Here is an 18,594-nt window from a genome sequence, read left to right as displayed (position 1 = left end):
GATGTGTGGTGAGGTTGAGAGAATGAAGTGTGGTGAGGTTGAGACAGTGACGTGTGGTGAGGTTGAGGTGGAGACAGTGATGTGTGGTGAGGGTGAGGTTGAGACAGTGACGTGTAGTGAGGTTGAGACAGTGACATGTGGTGAGGTTGAGGTGGAGACAGTGATGTGTGGTGAGGTTGAGGTGGAGACAGTGATGTGTGGTGAGGGTGAGGTTGAGAGAATGATGTGTGGTGAGGTTGAGACAGTGATGTGTGGTGAGGTTGAGAGAATGAAGTGTGGTGAGGTTGAGACAGTGACATGTGGTGAGGTTGAGGTGGAGACAGTGATGTGTGGTGAGGTTGAGGTGGAGACAGTGATGTGTGGTGAGGGTGAGAGAATGAAGTGTGGTGAGGTTGAGACAGTGACATGTGGTGAGGTTGAGGTGGAGACAGTGATGCGTGGTGAGGTTGAGACAGTGATGTGTGGTGAGGGTGAGAGAATGATGTGTGGTGAGGTTGAGACAGTGATGTGTGGTGAGGTTGAGACAGTGATGTGTGGTGAGGTTGAGACAGTGATGTGTGGTGAGGGTGAGAGAATGATGTGTGGTGAGGTTGAGACAGTGATGTGTGGTGAGGTTGAGACAGTGATGTGTGGTGAGGGTGAGAGAATGATGTGTGGTGAGGTTGAGACAGTGATGTGTGGTGAGGTTGAGACAGTGATGTGTGGTGAGGTTGAGACAGTAAGGTGTGGTGAGGGTGAGATGGAGACAGTGACGTGTGGTGAGGGTGAGGTGGAGACAGTGACGTGTGGTGAGGATGAGGTGGAGACAGTGACGTGTGAGGTGGAGACAGTGATGGGTAGTGAGGGTGAGGTGGAGACAGTGATGGGTAGTGAGGGTGAGGTGGAGACAGTGATGGGTAGTGAGGGTGAGGTGGAGACAGTGACGTGTGGTGAGGGTGAGGTGGAGACAGTGATGGGTAGTGAGGGTGAGGTGGAGACAGTGATGGGTAGTGAGGGTGAGGTGGAGACAGTGATGGGTAGTGAGGGTGAGGTGGAGACAGTGATGGGTAGTGAGGGTGAGGTGGAGACAGTGATGGGTAGTGAGGGTGAGGTGGAGACAGTGATGGGTAGTGAGGGTGAGGTGGAGACAGTGATGGGTAGTGAGGGTGAGGTGGAGACAGTGATGGGTAGTGAGGGTGAGGTGGAGACAGTGATGGGTAGTGAGGGTGAGGTGGAGACAGTGATGGGTAGTGAGGGTGAGGTGGAGACAGTGACGTGTGAGGTGGAGACAGTGATGGGTAGTGAGGGTGAGGTGGAGACAGTGACGTGTGGTGAGGGTGAGGTGGAGACAGTGATGGGTAGTGAGGGTGAGGTGGAGACAGTGATGGGTAGTGAGGGTGAGGTGGAGACAGTGATGGGTAGTGAGGGTGAGGTGGAGACAGTGACGTGTGGTGAGGGTGAGGTGGAGACAGTGACGTGTGGTGAGGGTGAGGTGAAGACAGTGATGGGTAGTGAGGGTGAGGTGGAGACAGTGACGTGTGGTGAGGATGAGGTGGAGACAGTGACAGGTGAGATGGAGACAGTGACAGGTGAGATGGAGACATATGCTCTTTCTACTTTACTGTGGAAAATCTAAAAATCTATGAGACATGTTCACATAAAAAATACAAAAACAAAACATAATCGCACACTTCAATGACGTGACCCACCATGAAAACGTCTTCTCAGAGCACTCTCCCTGACTCTGTGTGTGTGTGTGTGTTTGTGTGGATGTGTATGTGTGTGTGTGTGTGTCTACGTGAGTGTGTGTGCTAGTGAGTGAGTGTGTGTTTGTGTGTATGTGTGTGTGTTTGTGTTTGTGTGGATGTGTATGTGTGTGTGTGTACGTGAGTGTGTTTGTGTGGATGTGTATGTGTGTGTGTGTGTGTGTCTACGTGAGTGTGTATGTGTGTGTGTGAGTGTGTAAATTAAAGAAAATGAGCAGGGAAGTGTGGAGAATGAAAATGAAAAGCTGTGTTGTGATTGCTGAACGGGAGAAGTAGCTCCGACAGGTACACGGTACTGTCTCCGTCTCTCTGTCTCTCTCTCTGTCTCTCTCTCTCTCCCTCCCTCTCCCTCCCTCTCTCTCTCTCTCTCCTTCTCTTCTCCCTTCCTCTCGGTTTGACTCTTCCTTATACCAGAGGAGGGGCTTTACCTCTTAGTTATGCCTGGAGGGCCAATCAGAGGGCAGGGGCACAAAGTCACCCATTTAGAGAGAAGCAATTATCCCCATTCCCAACTAGAGCAGCTTTGGCCTGCAGGGGTGCTGCTAACTAACACTCTCTCTCTCTCTCTCTCTCTCTCTCTCTCTCTCTCTCTCTCTCTCTCTCTCTCTCGCTCTCTCTCTCTCTCTCCTTTCTGCTTGTGTAGGAAATAGCTTAGCTGTCAGTGGGAACAGCAGATCTAGAGGAAAGCAAGGTAATTCTTGTAGCAAGCACACCGCCCACCGCCAGCTAAGAGCCGTCTGTCTGTGAGCAGCCGTCTCAGCCCATCGGCCAAGGCCCTCTGCTCCTTAAGGGTGGGCGTGTGACTGAGTGTGCGAGAGACACTGTCTAATTGTGTGTGTGTGTGTGTGCGTGTGTGACAGACCCTTCTTCCTGTTATTAACTGCTATTTAACTGAAGTGTAACGATGAGTCAGTCAGTCAGTCAGTCAGTCAGTCTGTCTGTCTGTCTGTCTGTCTGTCTGTCTGTCCCCTAGATTCTCTCCTTCCTCATCTCTCCCTCAACATCCTCTCTCAGAGTTTGTAGACAATAGGTGACCATATGGTATTTTGTCCCACTAACAGCTGTCAGCATGCCTCTGTAAGCCCTCTGTAAGCAGGCTAACACTATTATTCTCATGGCGGCCAAGACGCCATTGTCTCCACCACCAAGCTGTTCCCGCCTTTGTTTCGAGGTTAGGGGTGACCTGGGGGGAACTGCATTCATCACCTACCAAAGATGGGCCTGACCAGAAGATGGGGCGCACCAGACTGTGACCCCCCAAAACAAGGGGCCTTTTCTCGCATCGTGTGAAGTGTGAAGACTCCTCCGTGGGTGCGCATCAAAATTCAGAAATGCCTTCAGGGCTGCAGGAAGTCCTGCCCTCACTGACCCTTCAAACATGGTCTGGAAAAGTAGCACAGGTCTCAGATCAGTGCAGAGTTCACTGCATCACCCTCTCTCTCTCTCTCTCTCTCTCTCTCTCTCTGTCTCCCTCTCTCTCTCAAATCATTCCCATTCAATTCAACAATGCTGTAGTGGCATGAATAAGCTACATTACTGCCAAAGCAAATTAAGCAGGAAACAGGAAGAAGGCAAGAGAGGAACAAAAGAAGGAAGATTATCTTATTAATTATTAACGCTCATTAAGCAACAACACTGGCCAATTGAAGGGGAAAAATAATTTGACCAACTTTAATAAACTTTAATAATCAGTCCACTCATCCCTCCCAAGATCCAGGACAGTTTTTCTATTACTGCAGTGGGGAAACACAGAATAGGTTTCTCTCTCTCTCTCTCTCTCTTTCTCTCTCTCTGGAACTTTAAGTATTGGTGATGAAGAATCTGCAGTGATGACAGGGGGGTCATTCTGTAATGACTCCCACTTACAGTGTGGGCTTCAAACGAGGAAGACTCTGGCTCATAGCACGGTGAAGAGGCGAGACCGAGCACTAGCACACACAGCGAAGAGGGAGAGGGAGAGACAGAGAGAGAGGGAGAGAGAGAGAAGAGAGGGAGAGAGAGAAGAGCGACAGAGAGGGAGAGAGAAGAGAGGGAGAGAGAGAAGAGAGAAGCTCAACTGTCACCACATGACTCTGAATCTGGTAACACCAAGGCAGGAAACGAAGATGAAGAGAGCACAGACAGAAAAGCCTCCTGAGATCAACTCAATACCTGCCTGACTATCTCTCTCTCTCTCTCTCTCTCTCTCTCTCTCTCACACACACACACACACACACAGTATTTGGGTTTTAGAGACAGTGGGATTAACTGTTCAGGTTCTATGAAATGAAATGAAAATGAAATGTGCCATATTTTGTCAATTGTGATTTTTACACCCCAATCGAAATTTGTCCTCCGCTTTTAACCCATCTGTGCAGTCAGAACACACACACACTAGTGATTACTAGGGGGCTGTGGATCACACGTGCCCAGAGCAGTGGGCAGCCCTAGCCCGGCGCCCGGGGAGCAGTTGGGGTTAGGTGCCTTGCTCAAAAGCACCTCAGTCATGGCCTGTCTGGGAATTGAACCCATGACCCTCCGGTCACAAGACCAGTTCCCTAACCGCCAGGCCATGACTGCCCTATGTACACTACCGTTCAAAAGTTTGGGGTCACCTAGACAATTTTGTGTTTTGCCCTGAAATCTCATACTTTTATTTATCAAATGAGTTGCAAAATGAATAGAAATATAGTCCAGACATTGACAAGGTAGAAATAATGTTTTTTTTTATTTGAAATAATTTTCTACTTTAAACTTTGTGTAATGTATAGAGCACGCAGAGAGAGATCCTGATGCGGAAATGATCCGTTTTTATTGATACAATGCTGTACAGCGAGCCGTGCAGACAATGCTGCGGTGTTATGTAGGTGCGGGGCTGCAGCGAAGTAGCGGTGGTCAGGACGGTCCGGGGTCGTGAGGCGAGGGCAGAGTCCGAGAAGGTACCAGGGATCAGGCGGGAGACGTGGTCTAGGGAACAAGCAGAGTTCGGTGCACAGAGAGACAGTCAGGAATAAAGGCTTGGTACGTGACAACATGGAGGCAATACTTCGCAACCAGGAAGTGTAGTTCTGGTGCTTAAGTACGTAAGGAATGTGGGCGTGGTGGTGTAACAGGTGAACTTGATTATGTCATCGGCTATTCCTGACACTTTGCTTTCGTCAAAGAATGCTCCCTTAGCAGCAATTACAGCATTGCAGACCTTTGGCATTCTAGCTGTTAATTTTCTGAGGTAATCTGGAGAAATTTCACCCCATGCTTCCAGAAGCCGCTCCCACAAGTTTGATTGGGTTGATGGGCACTTTTTTCACAAGATGCTCCCACAACAGCTCAATGGGGTTCAGATCTGGTGACTGCGCTGGCCACTCCATTACCGATAAAACACCAGCTGCCTGCTTCTTCTCTAAATAGTTTGTGCATAATTTGGAGGTGTGCTTTGGGTCATTGTCCTGTTGCAGGATGAAATTGGCTCCAATTAAGCGCTGTCCACAGGGTATGGCATGGTGTTGCAAAATAGAGTGATAGCCTTCCTTATTCAAAATCCCTTTTACCTTGTACAAATCTCCCACTTTACCAGCACCAAAGCAACCCCAGACCATAACATTACCTCCACCATGTTTGACAGATGGTGTCAGGCACTCATCCAGCTGCCAGTTGAGGACCTGTGAGGCGTCAATTTCTCAAACCTGAGACTCTAATGTACTTGTCTTGTTGCTTAGTTGTGCAGCGGGGCCTTCCACTTCTCCTTCTACTTTGGTTAGAGCCTGTCTGTGCTCTCCTCTGAAGGGAGTAGTACACACCATTGTAGGAAATCTTCAGTTTCTTGGCAATGTCTCGCATGGAATAGCCTTCATTTCTCAGAACAAGAATAGACTGTCGAGTTTCAATTGAAAGTTGTCTTTTTCTGGCCATTTTGTGAGTTTAATCGAACCAACAATTGTAATGCTCCAGATTCTCAACTAGCTTAAAGGAAGGTCAGTTTTATAGCTTCTCTAATCAGCTAAACTGTTTTCAGCTGTGCTAACCTACTTGCACAAGGGTTTTCAAGGGTTTTCTAAATATCCAATAGCCTCCTTACACAGTTAGCAAACACAATGTACCATTAGAACACTGGAGTGATGGTTGTTGGAAATGGGTCTCCATACATCTATGTAGATATTGCATTAAAAACCAGACGTTTACAGCTAGAATAGTCATTTACCACATTAATAATGTATAGAGTGTATTTTTGATGCATTTAATGTTAGCTAAATTGAAAAAAAACAGCTTTTCTTTCAAAAATAAGAACATTTCTAAGTGACCCCAAACTTTTGAACGGTGGTGTAGTTATTCTCTGTCTCTCTCTCTCTCTCTCTCTCTCTCTCTCTCTCTCACACACACACACACACACACAGTGTTTTTCTACGATGTGTATTACAAGCTTGCTGAAGTTAAAATTCCAGAGGTTAACCAATCACCTCCACACAGCTCTCCCCATTTGCTTCTGCTCCTGTCCATCACTCCTCTGTAGGTGGGGCAAGCGTTTCGTTACGACATGCTGACCAATCACAGCCCATCTGTTGTAGTGTACGCTTACCTTTCAGCAGAGATGAATAGTAACGAAGTAGAACTACTTCACTACTCTACTTAAGTACTAAAATGCTGTATCTGTACTTTACTGGAGTATTATTTATTTTCTCCTACTTCCACTTTTACTTCACTACATATTTTCCATCAGTTTAATACTTTTACTCCGATACATTTTTGACGTGCTGTATAGTTACTTGTTACAATTATAAACATGTTAGCTGGCGCTGTCACCAGGTCAAGCGATCAGGCTGTCTTATGAGAAAACTGCGCATGCTCCGGTCGCGTCTCGTTTACTCTGCTGCTGCCTTCACTGAACACTTGAACTTCGTAATCTAAGTTCACTTGACACGTCATGAATCCCGCAAGGGTCGCGCGGCTAAAATGACGCAATGGCGGTGGCTCCGCCCATGCGCGTTGGCCATGCGCGTTGGCCACGCGCGCGGTCGCGTCGCGTGAGTTCGTGCACCTCTCGATTTTTGTGTGTGCGTTACAATGTGGAATTCATGCACTTGTACGGCACTTTGAAAGTCCATTTTCAGTATTTTCCAGCACCTTCAGCTTAATTTACATATTTATACAAATACACATATACTCGAAATTATTCCAAATAATTCGCTTTTTATCTCATTAAAGAGATGGTACCATGTTTGTTAACAGCAGAAGAGCAGCATAAGTGCTGCATAATAAGCTTGTTGGTGTTTTGTACATATATTGGCACCTTCCACACCTTCAACATTGAGTGATCGTGGCAGTGAGGTGTCTCTTTTCATGCTGACTAATAATGTGCCCATTTTTATAGTGTAGTGTTTTTATAGGGTAAGGGCATTTATTGAGGGTAAACGCAGGGCAGTAGGCACACCCTTAGAACCTGATGGATGGATTTTACTTCCAAAATACACCTCATTTTCTCAGATAAATTAAGATTAACTTGTACTTCTATGTCAAACCTACGACGTAGCTGGACATAGGTTATCTGTTTTTTTGTGTACGAAGCAGAGACCGTATAAATAATATATATATATACGGTCTCTGGTACGAAGTGTTAAGCCCAGTTTTTTAAGTTGCTACTTGTTTTAACATACAGAACACTTGTATTTGTGGTCTTTGACAGCTTTGATTTGTAAGTGATATATAAAAACAATTGATTGTTTTGGCTTTCTTTAATTAGTTCAAAACACAATACTTGTACTTTTTACTTTCAGTACTTGAGTAATAAATTTTTGAATAAACTACTTGCAATACTTAAGTACAAAAAATGCTGAATACTTCTGTACTTCTACTTAAGTAAAGTTTTTAAAGAACACTTCAACTTCTACTCAAGTCAATTTTTTGATAGAGTACTTGTACTTTTACTCAAGTATGGGTCTCTAATACTTTATACATGTATGCCTCTCAGTGCTCTGCCGTGATGAGTTACTTTTATATCTATGTTCATGGTGTTTAGGAGACGTGCTTATCCACAGTGCTATAAACGTCTACCTAAAGGGTCATTGGCTGGCATATATTTATTAGTATCCCATAACTAAGTCAGCGCCAACATCAGGGGTAGTTGGTCACTGATCACTCTGCTGGGATCAAGGATGGTCACTGATCACTGGGTTGGTGTCAGGGATGGTCACTGATCATAGGGACGGTCACTGATCACAGGGATGGTGACTGATCACAAGGATGGTCACTGATCACTGGGTTGGTGTCAGGGATGGTCACTGATCACAGGGATGGTGACTGATCACTGGGTTGGCCTTAGGTATGTTACTGATCACCGGAATGGGACCAGGGACGGACATTGATCACTGGATGGGACCAGGGTTACCACACTGGGTAACAGGACCCACAAATCAAGAACCCTCTTGTGAAACCTGCTCTATTTGTATAATGATGTGTGAAGTTTAGTGTATACACACACACACACACACACACACACACACACACACACACACACACACACACACACACACACACACACACACACACACCTTAGCTTTAACTTCACGCATCTCTGATCCAGGTTTCCTGGATACGTCTTTGCTTTCACCAGGGAGCTAAAATCGTAATGAGAACGTGGCGGTGGTCAGACCCAGGAACACACTGGAGAACGAGATTGGCAGGCCCCGCTGGTCCTGGTGTAGCCAGCACGCCGTAACGCTGGCTGATGACCGGGGTCACGGCGAGGAACCCAGAGTGTTACGTCTGCTGAAGAAATGAAAGTGATACATTGCAGACATTTTTTTTTAAAGCCCAGGTCTGTCACAACGTTTTTATAGCGGACAGGAAAATGGTGCAGGAAGGTTAATTAGTGTGGTTATGTTTCTGAGCGATGACACAGTGTAACGCTAAGACAAGATTAAGAAGCTTCATAACTACATATGATAATCAGCGATGGCAAAATACAGACGAGACCTTGTCGCTCAGAACAAAAGCTCAGCTGCAATTAAAAGAGCAATCGCCATCTTAGAAACGCAATTCTAAAAAAATCTTTTAGAACCTGAAAAACGCACAATTTCCTTACATTTATGAGTCTGTATCTATTCTATTAATCCAGATTGACATGTAAATACATTTCAGTCAAATCGTTTCCATTTCAACTGTTTATAAATAATGACATATGGGCAAAGTCAAGGGTTTGGTTTTAAATAAATTCTCGAAATCCATTTATTTATTTTTTGCACCTCAAAACAGACAGGGAATGAGTATACAGGATAGCAGGAATGTACCGGAATCACGACTGCAGTTCCCTCTTTTCTCTCTTTTGAATAATTTCCTCTTTTTGGTGTGAGCTCAGAGAAGGAAAAGAAATCTTCATACAGTCATAATAATTGCACTTCAAAAATCTAGACTGTAGATAGTTTTCTTCTTTTGACTGAAAAACCTCCAAACCTTTACTCTCTCTCTCACTCTCTCTAGAGTTTAGAAATTCAATTTTCCAGTTAAACTTGACTGACAAAAGAAATGCTAATGCAGAGCAGAAGACTGCAGAGTGGATCCAATTTCTCTTGGTCCCTGTCCCCCCCCCCTCCTCCCCGTCCCCCCGTCCCCTCTCTCTGTCCCACGAGGCATTAGTCCTCACAGTCGAGTAAGTGCAGCACATTCGTAGGGAAGTCACAGTTGGAATAAACATTTCAGTGTCGAAGAGAAGCGTCTGGTCTGATCGGCACAGACAGACGGCTAGCCATGAGCAGAGAGAGAGAGAGATAGAGAGAGAGAGAGAGAGAGAGAGAGAGAGAGAGAGAGAGAGAGAGAGAGAGAGCAATTTACACCTTCACATGTCTCACCTCCAGAAGAGAGACAGATAGAGAGAGAGGGAGTGAAAGAACAAAAGAGAGAGTGAGAGAAGGAATGAGAGGGAGCACAGAAGGGAGAAAAACAGGGAGAGAGAGAAGTGGAGAAAAATGATTGTTTTGTCTTTTTAAAGGATGGAACGGTCAGGTTCGTTGCTCAGAGCTCTCCTGACTCCACTCTGGTCATGTGACCAAGCGATTAGGCTTCACACAATCAATCAGGTCAACCCCAGCAGTCGCCAAGGACGATGAGGCCGCTGCTCCAAACCAATCGCGTCGCGGCGTCCAGGGAACAGGAAAAACAAATCTCTCTAATGTCACACCAAAGAGGCAACAGGTCAGGCCAGGGCTTGAAATATCAGGACATTCTTCTTGTCAAAACACCCAGCATATGTTCTTGCTGTAACGTACCCACGCGTAAAGACTCCGGCGGATTCCAGTGAACAGACCATCAAAACTAGAAACTAGATTTTAGCCAGAAAAAGAAGAACAAAAAAACAAACTTAAACAGAAACTCCCAAAATGAAGTGATGAGAAACTAATACATCATCCTTCCCCAAGCAGCCGATGCACATCATATACTACAAATATATAAAATGACAAAAATAAGTTCAAGTTTTCAAGTTTCATAAATACATTATATTCAGCTTCCAGGTCCTTCCACAAGATCTTAGATTCACCAAACAGTGCAATTTTTCAATTATAATCAGAATTATTATTACAGTTAAGTTATCCTTTTATTTTAATGCAATCCCTAAACAACACTCACAAGCACTGATTCTGTACGATTTTTTTTTGTCTTTGTAGCAATTGATTTGTTTATTTCTAGGCCTGTGTGTGTGTGTGTGTGTGTGTGTGTGTGTGTGTGTGTGTGTGTGTGTGTGTGTATTTATGTGTGTGTGTGTGTGTGTGTGTGTGTGTGTGTGTGTGTGTAGCCAGAAGCTTTGGTCCCTGTTGTCCTGGGAGACCATCCTCTTCATCATATGAAATCCCAGACGTGTTTCAGTGGTGAAATGGTGAGCACTGGAAGCCATTTCCTCCCAAACAAAGCGATTATAATCACCACACGGTTTAGTCCAATCAGATAACTCAAACAAAATCAACAGTAGGACACAAAAAGAATCTAAAATCCCTGTTGGCAAAAAAACAAAAAAAGAAACAAACCAAAAGCAATCCGCACATGGAATCTTTCAATACTCCATTTCCCAGCAGGCTATTCTGCCACACCTCTCAGCTGAGAGGCACCGATTGGCATTCCAGCATTCATCAGCTGAACAGCTCCGTCCAATCACAGCCCAGGTGTCCCCTGTCTGCAAACACTAATTCCGCCTCAGGTCACTACCTGCCCTTTCGTCGTCTAAATTCTCCATTTCTGATTGAAAACCTCTCCGTTTCTCCATTCACACTGGGCACGCCCACTTTCCCTGTAACCGGAGTAACCGGAGCCTCTATCTGTAAACAGGAAGTCGGATGTGTGCGTGTTGGTGGTCCAGCAGCCGCGGTACTGAGACGGTCTCGTACCCTTTCCCGAGCATGCGTTCCTTGATGCAGGGCGGGTGGATGTCGTTGATCAGGTACTCCAGTGACTGTAGACTGCTGCTCAGGACAGACGCGTTACACATGCTTTTACTGGGCAGGCCACAGCAACCACCCCCGGTGCTGTCGATGGCGGCATGGTGGTGGTGGAGGTGATGATGATGATGATGAGGGTGGGGCGGGAATCCCAGCTCCCTGTGCCCGGTCGCTGGCCCGGCCGGGGCTGTCGTCCCCGGCAACTCCTGAGGGTTGTAGCAGTCGCTGTCAGGCGTGACGAGGACGCTGTTCCAGGGCGGAGCAAAGTACTGTCCCACCGCAAAATTCCCCTGCATCCCCACGCAGTTCAAAGGGGAGGAGCTTACCTTGTCTAGCCCGCCTCCCCCGCTCATGCTTGCTGTCATCGGGTATGCCCTGGAGGAGGATGACAGCTGGGTCCCGCCCACTAGGATGGCCCCACCCCCTGGGACGCAGGATTCGGGAGACCTACTGATAGCACCGCCCCCACCACTCCCACCACTATACATCCTCAGGACCGCCTGCTGTTGTTGCTGCTTCTGCCAGAGGATGTAGTCCACGCCCTCCGCGTAAACCCCGCCCTTCATGAACTCCCCGTTCTGCCCTGGTAGAACTGTCCCGGAATATCCCAGACTGCCCTGAGCGTGCGGTGCCAGGCTCGCGACGTAGCTGCCCCCGGACGACCCGGAGGAGACTCCGATCACAGTGGCCCCTTGCTTGCATGGACTGGGGTTGGCGTTAGGGGGCGCCGTGGAGACCTGCTGGAGGGCCTGTGCCTGGCAGTGCTGGTTGATCTGATAGATGATGCTCTGGATGGAGGGCAGGTTGGACTGTGTGGGCAGACTCAGCCCCCTGGCTCCACCCAGCGGGATCACAGACCCGCCCAGCGTCACATTGGGCGGCACGGCAAGGGCGGCGGCTTCGGGGGGCCTGGGCGGAGCCGCGGGGAACCCCGCCTGCGCGTGGCAGTGGGCCAGAGGGCCGGCGCCCGGGGGCGGGTACGGAGCGGCCGCGATCTGGGCGGGCGAGAGCTTAGTCCGCCGGCCCTCCGCGCTCTTGACCACGCCCCTCGCCGCTGAGGAAGAGGAGGAGGAGGAAGAAGAGGAGGAGGAGGCAGAGGAGACGCGGACGACGGCCAGCAGGCCTTGGTAGGCGCCCGGGTGCGGCTGCGGGTGTCCGGGGGCGTAGGGGCTGTAGCGCTGGCCCGTCGTGTCGAAGCCGTTGACGGTGCGGTTAAGGTGCTTGTGCTGCGGAACCCTGATGTTGGCCGGGAAGATCTTGATGGACAGGGGGCTGTTGGCCGTCTTCTGCGCGTACGCGTCCAGCTCCGCCGAGCTGGGGTAACGGCGGGGTGACACGACAGGCATGCTGTCTTCACCTGAGAGAGCGAGGAGGAGGAGGAGGAGGAAGAGTGGGGGATGGAGAGGGAGAGAAAGAGAGGCAGGTGAGACATGGTCATGAATGAGTCTACTTATACCAAAGAAGCCATCACATTAATCATTTTTTCACATTATGCAAATTCCACCCCGATTTCCATGTTTATAGGAGCACACAGATTCCCAAGGACACGGACACTGTAGTGTACAGAAATGTCCTTTCACGGGACGTCCTGCAGCATGAAGCTGTTCTGCGGATTCCGTGGATGGAATCACCCGAGGTTCTAGAGCACAGCACCATGGAGCCTTCCGGAACTCCACCCGCACCGATTCTAGAATGTTCCATGTGGTCAAAGGGCAGCAGTCTTTGTGCTGTGAGGTATTGCTTGCATAAGCTAATCCATATAAAAGTGTGGTCCTTGGGCCTGTGTGTTCATCGTCCACAGAGAATGGCCACTGCATTATCCGCTTTCCACCATTCGATAGCCCAATTACCTGCTGACGTGTCCTGTCCTGCACCTGAATAGAATCAGAGGAACTGTGGGCCAGCCGCCCAGAACAGGAATGCGACGAACGCTTTATCTTCCCCTCATCTACACCCCCCCTTGCCCCCCCCATATACATATTGACATCTGTCCCAGTCTCTACCTCTCCCTCCATCTTACATTCTGCCACTCTCTCTCTCTCTCTCTCTCTCTCTCCCCGAGTCTCCAGCTTCATTCTTGGCTAAACGAATTTTTCTTTAAAAAGTCAATCTGCAGAAAGCTCTGCCAGACGCTCTAATAAACCAGTGCTTAGTGGAATTAATTCACCTCCTTCCCAACTTCCTCGCAGAACTGGGTTACCCCCACAAACTGGTGTCAGTGGGCGAGGGGGGGGGGGGGGGGGGGGGGGGGGTCAGGGGGGAGACGCTTATTTTAATTGCGGTGACACAGTTGCGTTTTATTAGTCAGAGGCAGCAGGGGCTTAAAGTTCTGCCACCGGAGACGGAGCAGAGATGCGTTTGTTACGCCTGCTTCTCGCCGCCGGCTGGGAATTCCTAACCGGGTTTCTTTTCCGAGTGGAGGTGGGGAGGAAGGGGGCGGGTGGAGGTTGGTAAAAATGTGCTGCGCAGAGGCGCCGTGCGTGTCGTGTGGTGATGGAGGTGTTCACGTCAGGGGGGCGCTGAGCATGCGGCTACATGAGACCACGCTGGACTACGGTTCTGCTTTGGAGGAAGGAGTGTGAGATCATCGAATGTGTGTGATCCTCGGAGAGCAGGTAAGGAGTGAGCATGTGATCATGGGAGAGTGTGTGAGGAGAAAGTATGAAATCATGGGAGAGGGTGTGAGGAGATTGTGTGAGGAGTGTGGGTGTGTGATCATGTGAGAAGTTGTGAGGGGTGAGTGTGTGTGAATCACTATAATATAAAGTACTCAACACAACTCGTCTAATTTAAAGTATCCAACATAACTCATCTAATTTAAAGTACCCGACACAACTCGTCTAATTTAAAGTATCCAACACAACTCGTCTAATTTAAAGTATCCAACATAACTCATCTAATTTAAAGTACCCGACACAACTCGTCTAATTTAAAGTATCCAACACAACTCGTCTAATTTAAAGTACCCAACATAACTCATCTAATTTAAAGTATACAACACAACTCGTCTAATATAAAGTATCCAACACAACTCGTCTAATTTAAAGTACCCAACATAACTCATCTAATTTAAAGTACCCAACACAACTCGCCTAATTTAAAGTACCCAACATAACTCATCTAATTTACTGTAAAGTACCCAACACAACTCGTCTAATTTAAAGTACCCAACACAACTCGTCTAATATAAAGTATCCAACACAACTCGTCTAATTTAAAGCACCCAACATAACTCGTCTAATTTAAAGTACCCAACATAACTCGTCTAATTTAAAGTACCCAACACAACTCGTCTAATTTAAAGTACCCAACATAACTCATCTAATTTAAAGTACCCAACACAACTCGCCTAATTTAAAGTACCCAACATGACTCATCTAATTTACTGTAAAGTACCCAACACAACTCGTCTAATTTAAAGTATCCAACATAACTCATCTAATTTAAAGTACCCAACACAACTCGTTTAATTTAAAGTACCCAACACAACTCATCTAATTTAAAGTACCCAACACAACTCGTCTAATTTAAAGTACCCAACACAACTCGCCTAATTTAAAGTACCCAACATAACTCATCTAATTTACTGTAAAGTACCCAACACAACTCGTCTAATTTAAAGTACCCAACACAACTCGTCTAATTTAAAGCACCCAACATAACTCGTCTAATTTAAAGTACCCAACATAACTCGTCTAATTTAAAGTACCCAACACAACTCGTCTAATTTAAAGTACCCAACATAACTCATCTAATTTAAAGTACCCAACACAACTCGCCTAATTTAAAGTACCCAACATAACTCATCTAATTTACTGTAAAGTACCCAACACAACTCGTCTAATTTAAAGTATCCAACATAACTCATCTAATTTAAAGTACCCAACACAACTCGTTTAATTTAAAGTACCCAACACAACTCATCTAATTTAAAGTACCCAACACAACTCGTCTACTGTAAAGTACCCAACACAACTCGTCTAATTTAAAGTATCCAACATAACTCATCTAATTTAAAGTACCCAACACAACTCGTTTAATTTAAAGTACCCAACACAACTCATCTAATTTAAAGTACCCAACACAACTCGTCTAATTTAAAGTACCCAACACAACTCGTCTAATTTAAAGTACCCAACATAACTCGTCTAATTTAAAGTATCCAACATAACTCATCTAATTTAAAGTACCCAACACAACTCGTTTAATTTAAAGTACCCAACACAACTCATCTAATTTAAAGTACCCAACACAACTCGTCTAATTTAAAGTACCCAACACAACTCGTCTAATTTAAAGTACCCAACATAACTCGTCTAATTTAAAGTACCAAACACAACTCGTCTAATTTAAAGTACCCAACATAACTCATCTAATTTAAAGTACCCAACACAACTCGCCTAATTTAAAGTACCCAACATAACTCATCTAATTTACTGTAAAGTACCCAACACAACTCGTCTAATTTAAAGTATCCAACATAACTCATCTAATTTAAAGTACCCAACACAACTCGTTTAATTTAAAGTACCCAATACAACTCATCTAATTTAAAGTACCCAACACAACTCGTCTAATTTAAAGTACCCAACACAACTCGTCTAATTTAAAGTACCCAACATAACTCGTCTAATTTAAAGTACCAAACACAACTCGTCTAATTTAAAGTACCCAACACAACTCATCTAATTTAAAGTATCCAACATAACTCGTCTAATATAAAGTACCCAACTTAATTTGTCTGTTGTAAATTACCCAACGTAAATCGTCTAATGTAAGAGTATCCAACGTAAATCATCTATAAAGTATTACAACACACCGCACTGCTGCAGGTGTGAGAAATGTGTATTATTTCTGACTCGTCTGGCTTAGATCAGCACTGGTAACAGCCCCTCAATTTACCACGTTCCCCAGGCAACTCCACAAATGCGTGTATTTTATGTAAAATATTGAAAAATTATTAAATAAGTCTAATCTTATGAGAGGCAGCTCAGCTGTACGAAATCTCATCCTCAGTGTTAGAGGATACGGCAATGATACCAGATCTGGTACCAGACCACAGACACAACAATCTCACCAGTGTCCACAGAGCCCGGCCCGAGAGATTTAGTTGTCTGGGAAGATGATGTAGACAGCAGGGGAGTCACACACTTACACCCCCCCCAAACATGCACACACACACACAGACTCAGGCGTGTGGAAGGGGAGACCCATGGGGGCGGAGGGCCTTGGTACGATTGGATTTAAACGACATTATTCAGGCAATTTCACGGCTGCTTAGTTCAGGCCCAGAATGAAGCAGTCAGGCGGGCTGAGCGGAGGAGGGGTTGCGGGCGGGAAAGCACTTCATTTAGCGCCGATAAATCACGGCCCACAAATGACTTGCAGGCTCCTCAAAAATGACATTTTTATGCAAAAGTGCTTGGGGTGGGGGGTGGGGGGGTCTCTGTGGGTGCAAGCAGCGCGAGAGGCGAGCGTCAGGACGCCCTGGGGTCCTGCCAGGGCAGCGGGACGAGGGAACGAGGAGCGTGTGTGTGTTTATGAGGACCCAATTGTCATGTCCTCCATACAGGGGCCAGTGGGGACAACGCGGCTAACGCAGTTCAGAGAATAGTGTACAGAGTGTATAGAGTGTAGTGTACAGAGTGTTTTGTATAGTCTTATGTATAGTGTAGTGTACTGAGTGATATGTACAGAGTGTAGTGTACAGGGTGTTATGTACAGAGTGTAGTGTACAGGGTGTTATGTACAGAGTGTAGTGTACAGAGTGTAGTGTATAGATTCTTATGTATATAGTGTAGTGTACAGAGTGTAGTGTATAGACTCTTATGTATATAGTGTCGTGTATATAGTGTAGTGTACAGAGTGTAGTGTATAGACTCTTATGTATATAGTGTAGTGTACAGAGTGTAGTGTACAGAGTGCCGGCTCTAACAAATTGAATATAGCTCATTAACTAGTGATCATTGCCAAGGGTTCACGGATTGTGTAAGACCGATGGCACAAAGAGGGACAATGCAACAGGTGCTGTGTAACAGGTGCGGTGTAACAGGTGCGGTGTAACAGGTGCGGTGTAACAGGTGCGGTGTAACAGGTGTGGTGTAACAGGTGCGGTGTCCATGATTTTATGGAGATAACTTTTGGTTTTAGAGATTTGAATTTTCCAGTAACACATTAAGCCTAGCTGGTGATTACTGTATGCAGATGTGTGTTCTTGTGTACTCTTGCATAAATGAATACATTCTAGAATCTTGCATAAGACTATAACAAAAACATCTAGAATTCTAGAATCCTATGTGCATAGCAGTATTCCGCATAAACAGCATTCTAGATAATAGAATAAAGGACTTCAGCAGAAGATCCCCTCTGATTGGGCCCCTACTGACATTCAGCCTTAAAGCCGTCAGTAGCATTCTTGTTATATACAGAGTCCTGTCAACCAGCCAATCCAGTAAACACACACACACACACACACACACACACACACACACACACACACACACACACACACACACACACACTCATACACATACAAACCACAAACACCACACATAAATAAAGCCACTGTCTCATGTGTCGTTAAATGCCGAATATTTAAAGCAGCTTCACCACAAACAGAGACACCAATCACTGCCCTGGGCCTATGCCAAAAAAGCGTGTGAGCCCGTACTCGGCGAATGGCTGAGCGTGGCAACCAGCGCCCGCGGGTCTCAGGGCAAAAGGTCAAAGGTGCAGCAGGCATTTCCTGAAACAAGCCGGGAAGGAAGTCTAGGTACCAGCCAAGAGGTCGGACTTCCTGTCGGGAGGAGAAGACCCTCTGGGCGCGGGCCCAGGGCTCGTCTGGAAGGAGGGTGTCGGAATGTGGGTTTGGCGGGGCAGATGGCAGATGCAGAGTAGCCAGCGTGGGGGGGGGTTCGGGGCATCTCTGTGGGGGGAGAGGGGGTAATGAAACGTCTCTGATCTGTGCTGCACTGTCACTGCCTAATTGGAGGTGGCCTAAATGGGTCAGAGGGAACTGAGACTGTCACACAGCTGTGCACACACACACACACACACACACACACACACTACAGTCCCTGCCCGCCCTTCTGCCCTGGAATTTGCTTGTTGGGGAACATCAAAGAGGAATGACTCTGCTGTCACTGGGGGCTGGTGTGTGTGTTTGTGTGTGTGTGTGTGTGTGTGTGTGTGTGTGTGTGTGTGTGTGTGTGTGTGTGTGTGTGTGTGTGTGTGTGTGTATGCGTGTGTGTGTGCGTGTGTGTGTTTTCCAAGCAGACTGACAGCAGACTGACAGCAGACTGAGAAAACACACACCCATGGCCCATTTGGAAGCAGTTCTGGCAGGCCACATGTTAATACAGACTTTTCTCCTTTTCACTAAAGTGGGCAAAAGCAAAACACACACATTTGATCAACACACACTTCCACCCCAGACACAACAACCCGTCAGAGTT

General features: G+C 46.6%; 1 protein-coding gene across 1 annotated transcript in view; it reads right to left on the bottom strand.

The window, feature by feature from the left end:
• Nucleotides 1–10,399: 10,399 nt before the first annotated feature.
• Nucleotides 10,400–18,594, bottom strand: part of fam222aa (family with sequence similarity 222 member Aa) — a 38,973-nt gene continuing 30,778 nt past the window's right edge. The window contains exon 4 of the mRNA XM_076998464.1: nt 10,400–12,497. Within this exon, the coding sequence (XP_076854579.1) occupies nt 11,017–12,497 (1,481 nt within the window). The 3' untranslated portion in view covers nt 10,400–11,016. The remainder of the gene's footprint in view (nt 12,498–18,594) is intronic.

The sequence above is a fragment of the Brachyhypopomus gauderio genome, chromosome 3 (genome assembly GCF_052324685.1).
Source record: "Brachyhypopomus gauderio isolate BG-103 chromosome 3, BGAUD_0.2, whole genome shotgun sequence".
Classification (NCBI taxonomy): domain Eukaryota; kingdom Metazoa; phylum Chordata; class Actinopteri; order Gymnotiformes; family Hypopomidae; genus Brachyhypopomus; species Brachyhypopomus gauderio.
Note: the sequence above shows the minus strand (reverse complement) of the source record. Positions and strands in the feature narration are given on the sequence as shown.